The sequence below is a fragment of the Octopus sinensis genome, linkage group LG2 (genome assembly GCF_006345805.1).
Source record: "Octopus sinensis linkage group LG2, ASM634580v1, whole genome shotgun sequence".
In the NCBI taxonomy this organism is placed as follows: Eukaryota; Metazoa; Mollusca; class Cephalopoda; order Octopoda; family Octopodidae; genus Octopus; species Octopus sinensis.
This window is the reverse complement of record NC_042998.1, coordinates 139,497,829-139,512,816: the sequence shown is the minus strand read 5'-3', so window position 1 is coordinate 139,512,816 and position 14,988 is coordinate 139,497,829. Positions and strand designations below refer to the sequence as shown.

Sequence of the window (14,988 nt, the reverse complement as noted above, 5' to 3'; positions counted from 1 at the left end):
CACCAATGAATGAACGAGTTCGTCGTTTCTGCCAACAGTTCCGGTCGACATTACACATGTGCTCCTGGCAGTGGTAGAGGACACATATACCTGTGGCCGGCTAATTGTAATTAATCATGGCCTTAGCTCGTTTCATATCACATTTATCTGGAAGGACTATCCATTATTGCAGAAGGTATATTCTGTTATAAGCCTTATTCGTAACTACCTTTGTATTTTCTAAAGTAGCAATTAGAACTCGCCTAAGACACGATGCTAATTAATAAGGTCAACACACATAGATACATAGACGATTTTTGCTCTTAAATATGTATCTTTAAAGCTGTCTACGATTTTTTGCATCTCACACCTTCGTCCAGGTTATGTATACATGTATTAAATAACTAATGTTATCTTTAACTGAAGCAACCTTTAGTATAACGTAATACATTCTTTCGCTGTGAAGTTTTTTTAAAGAGCTTAAGGGTACCGCAAAATATTCGGATTTACGTGACTAAGTGCTTCGAACTATGATAAAATTAAAATAAGTATCTTTCTGAAAAGGAAATCAAGTTGTAGTGTCACAGATTACCATCATTGGGAAACACTAACTTGTAAAAATTATAAAATTATTATGAATTGCTGCTATTATAAATAGCATGTTATTTGTTATTGTCTGATGCTAGATATCACAAAAATCATTAAACTTAAGATATTACCATGATCTTTTGGTAAATTATTAGATTAGAGCTATTTTAAAGCTGTGCACACACACACATATACATATATATATGATGGTTATAAATAATTCCAAACCCCAGTTTTGTTCCTTAACGTGTGATCCCTGATTAAAATATATTGATGTTTGGTATGATGTAAAAAAAAACGTTAGCACGCCGGGCGAAATGCTTACATAAAGTTATAAAGAAATAAAGATATGGTGTAAAAGAAAAACCGAATGGTAATTAATCTGCCTTTAACATTCTCTGGCGTAGGGAGAAATGTCTAGGACTTGATCACTCACCTTCATTCTTCAACTTCCAAGCGGGTTGCCTTTTTCTTTTTGTTCTGAAGGTCATAGTATTTACATGTGCCTTTTATGGTTCACGGCCGATGACTGTCAACTTCATCTTCTATATATCTAAAACCGTGTGTGTGTGTGTGTATATATATATATATATATATATATATATATATATATATATATATATATATATATAAATGCTATTCACTTAGGACATTTGCGAAAGTCATCGTATTTAAAAATTTTAACTAATGCCTTGCTTGTTTGATACGATTATTAAAAGTCTAAAATTCGATCTAACCAAGGTTAGATCGAATATCTAGTATTATAAGTTTATGCATAGTTTTCATTGGTAAAGCATTAGCGGCAAAATATTAACAGAAATGCTGCTGTATATCTGAAAATCCATACTTTGACCTATGTTAAATATTTACGAACACATAATAGCGACCCAATTTCAGTTTCTAATCCCATCTATACTCATTATCGCTTGGTTGTCCCTTAATCTCGTAGATCTCGCTCTTGAACTTTTATCTCAATATTTTATTCTCAGAACTGTTGCCCTCTGGAATCCTCTCCTTACGTTTTACCTGCACATGGTGGCAGAGTTTTTCAAAAGTGTCCCCCGAAGTTCCATACCTCATTGTATTCCTATGTTTTTTCATGTAAAACAATAACGATTCTGATTTTTTAAAAATTTCTTTTCTATTTAAAAATTTTTTGCTCTCATTCCTTCAGTACCCTTTTCCTTCTTCATGGGGTATAGAACTTCAAGGGACATGTTTAAACGGTTTGTTTTACACCTATTACACACATTTTTTTTTTGATTTTCTGATATTTGTTACGCCCTAACTGAGTATTAACCCTTAAATGGTGGGAAAGGGTTGCATGAACATATATGCCAAACGGGCAAAATATATCTTATAGCGACAGAAGCCGTATTAATACGACAAAGTAATATTTATCGCAACTTAAAGTGGATGTTGTATTAGAATACAGAGTACTGCATTTACTATGAGAGAACTTCTCATATGGACTTGTAGTGCATATAAGCACTCGTGTTTATATCACTAGTGGTAAATAATCATCTCCTACCACCACCAGAACTGCCAGATCACAAATTATTGCTATCTCTAACCATGGACGTCTACCATCGACAAGGCTAAGGAAGACAGAAATTATGTGATTATGCAGTTCCAGTGGCAAACAATTATCTCCTGCTTATGATAATAATGAAATTATTTTATACAGTGCTCAGGTGCACCACAACTTGTCAAAAGTGCGTATAAAGTATATGCAGTAACGTACAAATGTCTGGAAAGTGAACAGTGTATGAGTTAGATACATGCTTGTGTGTGTATGGAGGGGAGAAAATCAGGTATAGTGTTGGCGAATCTCAGGAAGCATGGAAGTTTTGAAGGATGTAGTGCTCCGACAACTGATGCCGGCAGTTTGTTCCATGCTTCAGCAACTCTTAGCATAAAAAAATGTTTCCAAAAGTCATGGGAGCTGTGCTGTTTTCTGACTTTGTAAACATGTCCACAGGTGTTAGACAGGTAGAGTTTGAAAAGGTGCTCAGAGTTATTGTTTGTAAGATGGTTAATAATTTTATGGGTGTCTGCCAAGTCAGCAGCCAGATGTCGGAGTTTCAATGTATCCATGCCCAGGAAAGTAAGGCATTCAGAATATGGCAAATGCCTGATGGAGGGTATTCTCTTGGTTGCACATCGCTGAACGGCTTCCAGACGATTAATATCCTGGGCAAGATAGGGTTCCAGACTGGTGATGCAAATTCCTGGTGAGGTCATACCATAGCTATATAAAGCCGCAGATAGATAGCCAGAGAGCGGTTCACAAAGGACTTGGTGAGTGATGCTAAGACACCCTCAGCTTCTTGGCAATTTTAGCGATGTGTTTTGTCCAACGCAAATCGCTGTCAACAATAACGCCCAGGTCACGTTCACAAGAAGACTTTTTGAGATTAGTGTTGTGGGGGGAGTAAGTAGACGCTGGGTTTTTCCTCCCAAAATGCATAGTGGTACATTTGTCCACAGCCAGCTTGAGTTGCCAGTCCATGATCCACTGCTGCATTGTGTCCAGGTCTGATTGCAATAGAGATCTATAGTGTACAGGATCTGACCTCTTTATTTCAAGGTACAGCTTGATGTCATCTGCATATTTCAGCACTGTGGCATTCTTTAAATTGGCATCTATGTCATTAACATATGCAACAAATAAAAGGGGGCCTAGAATAGATCCCTGTGGTACACCAGATGTCATGATATAAACATGAGTACTTATATGCATCACAAGTCCATATGAGAGGCTCCCTCATGGTAACTATGGCAGTGTTCTAACGCAACATCCACTTTTAAGTGGGAATAAATGTTACCTGTTGATATTAATACTGCTTCTGTTACTTTTAATTATTTATTAATAAGCGGGTGGCATGTAAAAAGCACCCACTACACTCACGGAGTGGTTGGCATTAGGAAGGGCATCCAGCCGTAGAAACACTGCCAGATCAGACTGGGCCTGATGCAGCCTTCTGGCTTCACAGTCCCCAGTTGAACCGTCCAACCCATGCTAGCATGGAAAGCAGATGCTAAATGATGATGATGATGATGAAGCCCAATGGCTATTTGCAACACCAGTACCAGAATAGACCCTGAGATTTCTTGTATATTGCTGACAGGGGAATTGTCGCTATGTCTAGCCATGGTCTGCCATTAACAAGGCCAAGGGAGGCCAAGATCATCTGATCTGGCAGTTCCAGCAACAGTAGTGGTTGATTATCTTCTGCTAGTGATATAAATATGATTGCTTATATGCACATCAAGTTCACAAGAGGTTCCATGTTTTAATACATCATCCACTTTTAAGTGGAGATAAAAAATATCTCTTTTTCTTAAGAGTCATTTTTATACTTATTTTCACCTTAAATATAAAAACTGTAATAATTGTTAGACTTTTGCACAACAATTTACAATCTCATTATCGAAAAGTACCATAAAATATTCACTTTCTTTTGCATCCAGTATGAACATAAATTCATTTGAGATTCCTGCATTGTACAGGTGTACATCAACTGATAATGTCCACTGTTCTCTAACGAAGCATTAATTGATGTCTGCTGTTTAAGGGTTAATTGCATCAATCTCACTAATTCAGGAGGGAGGCACTGTCAATGTTTGTAGTCCCCTCAAAGATTAGTCCGTAATTATTTTTAATAATTTACTCAAAAATAATTACGGAGATGTACTTGCAAAGCAAGTGATCTGATCTGAGATCATGTGCTGAAACAAAAAACAATTGCAGTGTGAAACGTGTTTATAAGCCATTTAAAAATACCTTCCACACTGCAATTATTAAAAATAAAAACTTCACTGAACTGTGTGTTAAATAAATACATGGAGACAACTGGGTTCTGTTGGATTGAGTTTATGACTTTGTAACAAACCATATCAAAATAAGAAAAAATTTTCATGATGCCAAAAAAAAAAATCCCTCTATGGGTTATGAAGCATTACTTAATTTCATTGCTAATTCAGCTTTTATAAGCTAGCTTAGATTGGTTAGGTAAAGTTGTATGGCTTTGTGATTAGGGTGTTACACTCATGACTGCATGGTTGGGATTCTGATTCCTGGACCAGGTAATGCATTGTATTCTTGAGCAAAACATTTCACTTCACATTACTCCATTCCACTCAGCTGTAAATGAATAACCCTGCAACAGATCTTGGTGATCTGACATTTATGTGCCATGGAAACTGGGTAACTGGCCCTATGAGTCCTCAGACAGTAATGTCCAGAGGTTGTTCCTTATGATGATGATGACGATGATAGATTGGTTATGTTAATCAACTTAATTCAGCAGCGCTAAAAGTACTTTTTTCTTGCAAGTCTCTAATCTAGGTAATTTCATCGGTGAAAACAAAACTTTAGTTCTTTATAACAAGCTATAATTTGGTTGCCATCAACAGTTCAAATTTTCCTTTACTTCTACTACCAATTCATACAGTCTTTTCCTTGCACTGATGAAAAAAAAATGCCTCTAATACCTTACTGCTGTCTGTTGGTGCAAAAATAGAAAAAAAGACACAACACCCACTACACACTGTAAAGTGGTGGGCATTAGGAAAGGCATCCAGCCATAAAAACCATGCCAAAGCTAACACTGGAGCTCAACACAGCACTGTGGCTTGCCTGATCCTGTCAAACCATCCAACCCCATGCCAGCAAGGAAATATCAGTCCAGAGTCATATTAGATTAGAGGAATTCTCAGAGCATCAAACAGAATATCTTACAGCATCTCTTTTGGCTTTGTACATTCTGCATTTAAATCCTACTCATTCATCAAAAAAATGGTAACGTTGTGTGACAGATAATAATCAGCAATTTGAAAAACTTATGGAAACAAAATAATAATTTTTAGAGCATGGCTGTGTGGTAAGTTGGCATCCCCAGTACCAACTATGTGGCACCATCTATAGTCCCAGGCTGATCAAAGCCTTGTGAATGGTTTTTATAGATGGAAACTAAAAGAAGCCCATTGGTGTGTGTGATAGTTGTAAATGAGTGACACTGTCATGCAAGCAATGTCCTTTGTTTCCAATCTTCAGTGAAAACATGTCTGGTCATGGGGAAATCTTTACCTTGCTTGGAAACAGGTTGAGATTTGGTGTCAGGTAAGGTATCCAGGCATAGACAGTCTGCCTCAGCAGATTCCTTCCAACCTATGTGAGCATAGAAAAGTGGACATTAAAATGATGATGATGATGATGATGGTGATTTTACAGCTATCAACTTCTCATCCTTAACCCTTTAACATTCAAACTAGACATTTCAGGCTCAAATATTCTACCTGGTTTATGTTTAAACTGGTTGGATCTGGCCTCTTACACCTACCCTACAATGTCAGTCTAAAAAGAAACAATCATGTCATTGAAATCTCATAGCTACAAGATAATGCATGAATGATACAAAACAATGTCAATAAATAAATATTACATTCGACAGAATAACCTGCATGCTAAAGGGTTAAAAAAAGAAATAATATAAAAATAAACTCTTGGTTCTTTCTTGACTGTGCTTTTCTCATTCATACTGCTATAAATTTTTTACAATTCCTTAATTTTTTAAGAACTTTTTGCTAACTGCCATCTATATCTCTTCTCTGACAGAGTTCACCCAGTAATACAGCGATGGCATGTCAATAGATACCAGAATGATCCCACTAACTGCCATAAAATCACCACTACATCTTTCTTCTCTACTACATCATCGTGTCAAAATGAAGCCCTTGCTGTAGGACCACATGTGGAAGATACTACTAAAGAATATTCTCCTAAAATTCAAAAATTAGTCGATGAAATTGGAGCTTTGACTCTTTTAGAAGTTTCCGATTTGAATGAATTATTAAAGGTTTGTTAATTGGTTTTTTTGCCAATTTTTATATATAAGTGTCAGTAAATGTTTTATCTTTTACTTATTTCAGTCATTGACTCCAATTTTTTTGTTTGTTTCTTATAAAGTCCAGTACTTATTTTGTTGGTTTCTTTTGCTGAAATGCTAAGTTATGGGAATGTAAAGAAACCACATGAGTTGTCAAGTAGTGGAGAGAACAAAGACACACACGCATAACAGGCTTTCATCCTGTTTTCATCTACCAAGTTCATTCACAACGCATTGGGTGGCCCAGTACTATAGTTAGAAGACACTACCCCAAGATGCTGCACAATGGGATTGAACCTGAAACCATGCGATTGCAAAGTGAGCTTCTTAACCACATAGTCATGCCCGCATCTTTATTATCTTTGTGTTCTCAAAGGCATGTTATCCCATACTTGAAACACAAAGACAAGAACGGTTAGTGACTAGGACATCCAGATGTGAAACAATGTTTCAATACTATATTCGTCTAACCCATGATTTAGTAAAATGGATGCAGAAACAAAAGTGAACAAACATGTAGTAGCTATATGTAAAAATCTGTATAAAATATTGTTAAATAGAGAGCTGCCTATTTTGTCCTTGTCTCTTCTCGCATTTATTCACGCATACACACACACATGCATATGCATTCTTTCATCATTCACCTGCCAGGACATGTGTTGTGTGTTTCTGTTAACAGAACTGTAGCTCTATTGGGAATCCATCTTTAAAGGTATTGTAGTCAATGATATCAAATCCAGTACTTATGTATTATTGACTTCAGAAATATGAAGGGTAATGTAAACTAGAGTGAGTTTTGAACCTGGACCTTGAAGGAACATAACCAAATATTGCATTCTCTACTGATTCTTCTTGCCATATTCTAAAGTTGTATTTTTCATTGCAAGAGAGTGGAACCATTAACCCTTATTGTGCTGGAGCTAAGTTTGCTCTGTCCTGTGCATATACACTTGATGACAAAAGCTAAGTTAACTTGTTTTTAATACTGGAGTACTTTCCAGAATTCTCCACATTTCATAGGATATTGTGCAAACATACTATTTTTACTGACCAGTAGAAAAGAAGTTGTGAGAACTGATTTGCATAAGTTTATGATGGTATTAGCAAATTTCTGTTGAATTATATTGCTTGTTTCAGTTAATATGAAATAATGAACAATTTAGTAAAATAATTTTGACATTATTAAACTGGTTTTTGGAACATAAATTAGTATGAAATTTCAATGAAGGTTTGTAATAGTACCATACAGGCTGGCTTCCGTGCCAATGGCACATAAAAAATACCATTCGAGTGTGATCATTACCCGCGTCGCCTTACTGGCACTTGTGCTGGTGGCACATGAAAAAACATTCGAGTGAGGTCGTTGCCAGTGCTACTGGACTGGCTCCTATGCAGGTGGCACATAAAAAGCACCATTTGAGCGTGACCGTTGCCAGTATCACCTGACTGGTCCTCGTGCCGGTGGCGTGTAAAAGCACCCACTACACTCTGAGTGGTTGGCGTTAGGAAGAGCATCCAGCTGTAGAAACTCTGCCAGATCACATTGGAGTCTGGTTCAGCCATCTAGTTCACCAGACCTCAGTCAAATCGTCCAACCCATGCTAGCATGGAAAGCGGATGTTAAACAATGATGATGATCAATTTAAAACAGTAAGTTTGTATGTCAGATCCAGATACAATCTAAGGCTGGTTGATATCAAAGGGGTTAATTTTGTTTTAACCATGTTCATGTCGTGGCCAAAAAAGAATTATATGGATGCAAACTTTTTGTCTTATTAATAAAGAGTGAATCATCATTGTTTTTTCAACATCTACTTTTCCAAGGCAGATTTTCTACAGTTGGAGCCCACCTTGTTGCCAATAATTACATTTTTCCAAGCAAAGTAATGCTTCCCTATGGCTGGACATGCTTCCCTGAAGATTGAAAACAGACACCACTTACATGATGGTGATGCTCCTTTTCTACTAGCACAATGTCAAGGCAAGGAGACATCAACACACATGAACACATACATATATGACAAGCTTCTATCATTTTCCATCTGCTAAATCTATTCACAAAGCTTTGGTGAAGAGAGCGCTATAGTAGAAGACAGTTGCCCAAGATGTTATGCAGTGGAACTGAATTCAAAACCACATGGTTGGAAAGCAAACCTCCTCACCACGCAGCCATGCATTTTACTGTATTCTAATCTTTGCAATTATGTCTGTGAAGTTTCTTCTAAAAATACTATGACAAATTATGATCTCGTTACCTTTCAACAAATCTTTGATTGACATCAGCATTTCCCAACTGGGTTCATAAGACCATAGCATTCTATGGGAAGTCCTTAAGGATTACTAATACTAATAAACAGACTAATTATAATGTTGGGTAATTTTTGCATTTAATTCTATAAATCACTGTGTAAGCATATGGTCTAGTGGTTAGAGTGTTAGGCTTATGACTGTAAAGTGATGGGTTCAATTTCTGGACCATGTAGTGCATTGTGTCCTTGAGCAACACTCTTTATTTCCCTTTGTTCCAGTCTTCTCCACTGAAAAATGACTACCAGCCAACTACTGATTAAGGCTTCTCTCTCTTATCCTCACTGTTCTGCTGGGTCATGAGAGAATTGGGAATTGAGATGTCTATGTTTGCTTGTGACTACAGAGGCATCTAAAACAGAATTACCAGATCAAGTGAGAGCTTTGTTGTATACATAATTCTTTCTCAAGAGTAGTAGTGAGATATTGACAACTATACAGAATAAGGAGACTCTAATGAAACAGTGAACTCTGACTAGGGAATTATAGGGGAATTTAATTTAAACAAGGCCTCGAAGTTTCTTAAACCATTTTGTGGTGGATTTAGAACTACCAAATCTTTCAAAGGCAGTTTTATTGAATTTAAACTGTATGAAGGAAAAAGAAAAATATTAATTAATGATATATAATAATGATTTCAAAGCTTGGCACAAGGCCAGCAATTTTGGGGCAGCGGGTAAGTCAATTACATCAATCCTCAGTGTTCAACTGGTACTTATTTTATCAACCCCAAAAAGATAAAAGGCAAAGTTGATCTCAGTGGAATTTGAACTCAGAATATGAAGACAGACAAAATACTGCTAAGGATTTTGCCCAACTTACTAAGGATTCTGCCAGCTTGCCACTCTTAATGATATATAATAATGTTTTATGTTGTGTTTTCCTGAGATATGGAGTATATTTTTGTTGGATTGGTTTGCTTATCTCCTCTAAGTCAAGATACCTGTGCTTGTTCCTCTGTCAGCCTTTCAACACCTGGCATAAAACCACCCACCTTCCCCTTCCCAAGTACTTCCTCTTAGTCATGGGAACTTTTCCTCTGTTCTCTTTCTGCCTCGCTAGTTTCATGACCACCTCACTAGTGCCTGTGGCACATAAAAAAGTATCCAGTACACTCTGTAAAGTGGTTAGCGTTAGGAAGAGCTGTAGAAACCATGCCAAAGATGATATGTGAGAAGGACACTGACATAGGTTCCCTTTCAGACAGCCCAACCTGTGCCAATGAGGAAAGTAAACATTGAATAATGAAGGTGCTGCTGATAACAATGAAAATGACGATGATGATTCATGAGCCCAAGGTCTCATAAGGCTGAAACTGTTCTCAGTTTCCATGGTGTGTAAGTGACTGAGACCGCAGCACTTTCCCCACTGAACAGAAAGCCTATCCATCACAAAATAATGTTTTGCTAACTGCTAATTCCAGGCCAGCTCAGTCTCTCTTCTGTCTAATGAAGAGAGAAAAACATTTGTCCAAAGTCTTACAACATTAACTAAAACACATTGCATACTTTAATACACATTTAAAATTATCCATGCACACTGCTTTATGTGACACACACTCACACACACATACACACTGGAATGTAAAAAGTTAGCAGAGAAACATTTAAACCTGCCATATCTGGCCCAAATATCCTACATGTTTTTTGTTCAAATGGACCAGATCTGCCCCTTGCACCTACCCTACAATGTCATTCTCAAAATAAATAACCACATTGAAATCCTTAAGCTACAAGATAATGCACAATTAACTCAAAACAATGTGGATAAATACACATTTCATTTGAAAGAGTAATCTGACTGCTAAAGGATTAATTTTCTTTTTCTTTCTTCTCGTCTACAGAAAACTTTGAATATCAAAGACACTCCCATGATGTCAGCAATGCCTATGGCTGCTGCTGCACCATCTTCGGTAAGTTCAATTTGTGTTTAGTTAGTAGTTGTCTGACTAACTAACTACCAACCAACAAAATTATTGTTTCCTAATTTTATTCATTGCTATCCATTAATTCCCCTATATCACACCACAGTTTTAATTGCTACAGATGTTTTAAATTATTAAGCTGATAATTGTGGTGATAATGATGTTGACAAATTTAACTCTTCATGTAAGGTGCTGTATGACACAGCAGTATATGGGACTGCATTGCTCAGCTAATCCTGAAATGCTCAATATCACTCTTGAAATGAATGTAGACAAGGTTAGTACAATCTGTGTCATATCATGTTTCAGGACTGCCTGACCAATGCATCCTCATGCAGGGCTGTGTAACTTGGTTTGTATTCATTTTGAAGGGAGCAAGGAAGGAAAACTGTAATCAATCCCTCTATCATTCCTTTCTGTTTTGTAATGGAGTTGTTATCTTCAATCATTTTCAACAGATATTGTAAGTTAAAGATTTAAGATAGAATTAATTATACTTTCAAATACATGTATATCCTACTTATTGAACTTTCTGTTGAGTAAAGTTTACATTTATTTTATACTTTTGGCTTTTCAGACAGAGGATACTGAAGAAGCTCCTTTAAAACAAGAACAAACAATCTTCACTGTGAAATTAGTATCATTTGATGCTGCTAAAAAGATACCAGTTATCAAAGAAATAAAGAATTTAATGTCGGGTTTTAATCTTGTACAGGTTAGTCCTTGGATTTAATTTACTGAATATGATAAATTTTGTTCTTAATTGGTCTTACTGCTTAATAGTAATATAGTTCTGTACAATATATCTATATATATAAAACTCTAGTTGTGTGAGTGTCTGTCCCCTTCGATTTAGATTCCTAACTCCTCCCACATTTTGCGGTGCAGTTTAACCAAATTCGGGTATCTTATAGTCGTGATTCATATCGAGCCCGTCTGACTATTAGCGCGCGTCAACGATGAGTCTACGATTTTAAAAATAATTTAACATCATTTTTTATTCCATTTTAATGCATAAAATGCATCGTATGTCGATGGCGGCGGAGTTGGCGTCCACACTCACAGCTGCACCTGTTTGCTTCTTCCCCTTCCCTCCCTCGTGAAGCTGTGGGGAAGGGAGTGTAAAGAAATCAACGTCGTAATGCGTTGTGAAGGAAACCAGCGTTCTTTTAGAATAACGACTTCATGGCTTGAAGACACCAAAACAAAAATGGCTAAGAAAGCCCGAATTTATAAGGGAAGTAACTCTCTAAAAATGCTTATATAGTTATTTCCCTTACAAACCCGAGCAACGCTGGGCGATACTGCTAGTGTATAATACAGCAATGCTGTGAGTGGTGGAAACAATATAATACTTATCTTTAAAATTACTGTTAAATGTACAATACAATGCTTCTCTCTTATATTGCTATTATATTGACTAAAAAATCTACTCTTCTACAATGGAGGCATAAGATGAGGGAGGGAAGTCATAACAGCAGTATGTATTGAGAAATGTATAAATGGACTTGATAGATTACTGGGTGTCTTAGAGAAATCACATTATTGTTGGTGATACAGCATTCTATTGTAGCAATATGACGTGTGTTTGTGACTAAGTGACATGTGATGATGATTCACCTCCAAACAAAAATAGACTCCCAGCCTCTGTATCATGAATAGTTATGTGGACCACTCCTAACGAAAGCCAGAGCTTCCTTCGACCACTACATAAAAAGTATTAAGAAAAAAATGTTATTTAGAAATACTTTTATTTTAGTTGTTTACACCTTTTTATGCTTGTTTATACTCTTATACATCTAAAGTTCACAAGTTTCCTTATTTAAATTATGAATCATTTCAATAATATCAATATGATTACAAAACTTCTTTGTAGACGATATTTTCTGTTTGGTCGACACTAATTTTCAAATTACTGGAGTTCATTGCTCTACTCATAGCGACACAACTGGCCATGTGTAAACATCATAATGGGTAAAAATACACCTACACTAAAAGTTTGGCCCTGTGCCTTGTTTGCTGTGAATGCACAAGGGGAATCTTTAGGGTTGCAAAAAAATCAAGCTAAGACTCACTGTACTATGCGAATAATGTCTGGATGTTCTGGTACCACGGGTTATTTTGACAAAACTGAGATGTAAACAACAGCTGCTTCAATTAGCTGTTTCAAATCCTGCTCAAGACTGACACACTTCAAGACCACTAAATAATCGCACACACTTTCTCCATTTTATTTTTGCTATTAACTGTCCTCGCGATCCCCTTCGTATCTACAGCGAAAATCCGGAGTTGCTCGTGGTCAGTGAATTTTTAATAAAAATGTGAAGGTGGTTAATCAATTCAAAAATCAATATCCACGAAATAGTCATACTTTCTGATTTTTTAATGTTAAGAACCTTCCTGATGACTGTCTTTGTAATCCCAAAAAATATTGTAACCATTGATCCAGCCATCTGGCAGTGAAGAGGGAATAAAGAGATGGACAGACAGACATAACACCCATTATAATAAGATAACAAACTTGCCCATCTCCAATGGAAAATACAGGGATAGTATCGCAAATTTAAACCCTCTAAATTCACAAACTATATGATGGGGAAATCAGAGTTAATCCTCATCGCCAGAATTTTAGCAAAAAAAAGTCAAAGGGGATTTCATCATCATCATCATCGTTTAACGTCCGTTTTCCGCGCTAGCACGGGTTGGACGGTTTCGACCGGGGTCTGGGGAGCTAGGGACTGCCCCAGGCTCCAGTCTAGTCTGGCAGTGTTTCTACAGCTGGATGCCCTTCCTAACGCCAACCACTCCGCGAGTGTAGTGGGTGTTTTTTACGTGCCACCTGCACAGGTGCCAGAGGGGTCTGGCATCGGCCACGTTCGGATTTATTAATACAAAACTCAGTATCCACTAAATAATCATACTTTTTTCACATTTTTCACTCAAAACCTTCCTGATTACCTCCTTCGTAATCCTGAAAAACATCATGACCGTTGGTCCAGCTGTTTGACTGTGAAGAGGGCACAGACAGACGGATATAACGCTCATTATAGGAAGATTATAGTACAGTGCATTCTTAATACATTGTACTATGTTACAGTAAAAAATTGCACATGTTTCGTGTAACACCATCAGGGCCTATAAGAAGTAAGTTGAGCCAATACATTGGTCTGGGACCTGGACAAACAACAAAGGATCCATGACTATCTGCCTGTCACTAAAAAAGATAAACCTCACAACTACCTTCAATTTTGGTTTAAAAGTAGAGGACACTTGCCCAAGGTGCCACAAAGTGGAACTGAACCCAAAATTTTTTGACCACACAGCCACCAAATTCATGGACCAATGTTAATTGTTTCTCACACTTTGCTGTGTTTTGGAAAAGAAAAATAATAATCTTTTTCTCTATTCTCCTGTTCTTGTAGGCCAAGAAATTTGTTGAAGCAGCTCCTCAAACCATTGAATCCGATATTCCCAAAGAAGAAGCCGAAAAAATTAAAGCTGCCTTAGAAGCTGTTGGTGCTCAAGTTGAGATTGAATAATGTCTTGATTGCTTAGATTATGCCATTATACCTTTCTTGATACTATGTATATAGTTTTCTCACAATCACTAGATATCCAGTTATTAAAAGTATTTTTTGTTTTGTTTTTAATTACAAAAATGCGTTGCTGTTTGTTATTTCTTTTTTTTTTTGTTACAATATCATATTGAACTGGGATGTATCTCATTTACCTTAGTATTGAAGTTGATGAGGTAACACTGAATCTCAGATCAACCCAGAATTTCTTGCCTGTACCTAGTTTCTTAAATTGCAATAACTCTCATAGAATTTCACATAAAAATCAGTGAATTGCACTTTTTATATATTTGAAAGTCTTTGTGAAAATTTTTAAATATAAAGGAGATTTTTTTTCTAAATCCCCTTTATATTTATATATAGGCATAGCTGTGTGGTTAAGAATCTTGCTTTACAACCATGTGCTTTCAGGTTCAGTCTCACTGTGCAGTACTTTAGGCTAGTGTCTTCTACTATAGACACTGGCCAGCTAATTACCTTGTGAGTGAATTTGACAGACAACTATGTGGAAGCCCATCGTATATATGTGTATCTTTGTTTGTCCCTCCAACCATTACTTAACAATATAATAAATACCAGGCTTCTAAAAATAAGAAAGAAAGCTAAGCACTGGGGGGGGGGGGATGTCTGTTGTATTTACCCCAGCATGGCCACAGTCTAATGACTGAAACAAAAAGAATAAGTAAATGTAAAAGTTGTCTTTTCTCATCTGTACTGTAATATT

At 36.6% G+C, this 14,988-nt stretch overlaps 1 protein-coding gene across 1 annotated transcript; it reads left to right on the top strand.

Annotated features, from left to right (window-relative positions):
* Positions 1 to 38: 38 nt before the first annotated feature.
* Positions 39 to 14,350, top strand: LOC115232410 (39S ribosomal protein L12, mitochondrial). Its single transcript, XM_029802267.2, has 5 exons — positions 39 to 175; positions 6,188 to 6,428; positions 10,609 to 10,677; positions 11,267 to 11,404; positions 14,112 to 14,350. The coding sequence occupies exons 1-5, from the start codon at positions 117 to 119 to the stop codon at positions 14,226 to 14,228; spliced, it is 624 nt and encodes a 207-aa protein (XP_029658127.1). The 5' UTR covers positions 39 to 116; the 3' UTR covers positions 14,229 to 14,350.
* The last annotated feature ends 638 nt before the right edge of the window (positions 14,351 to 14,988 follow it).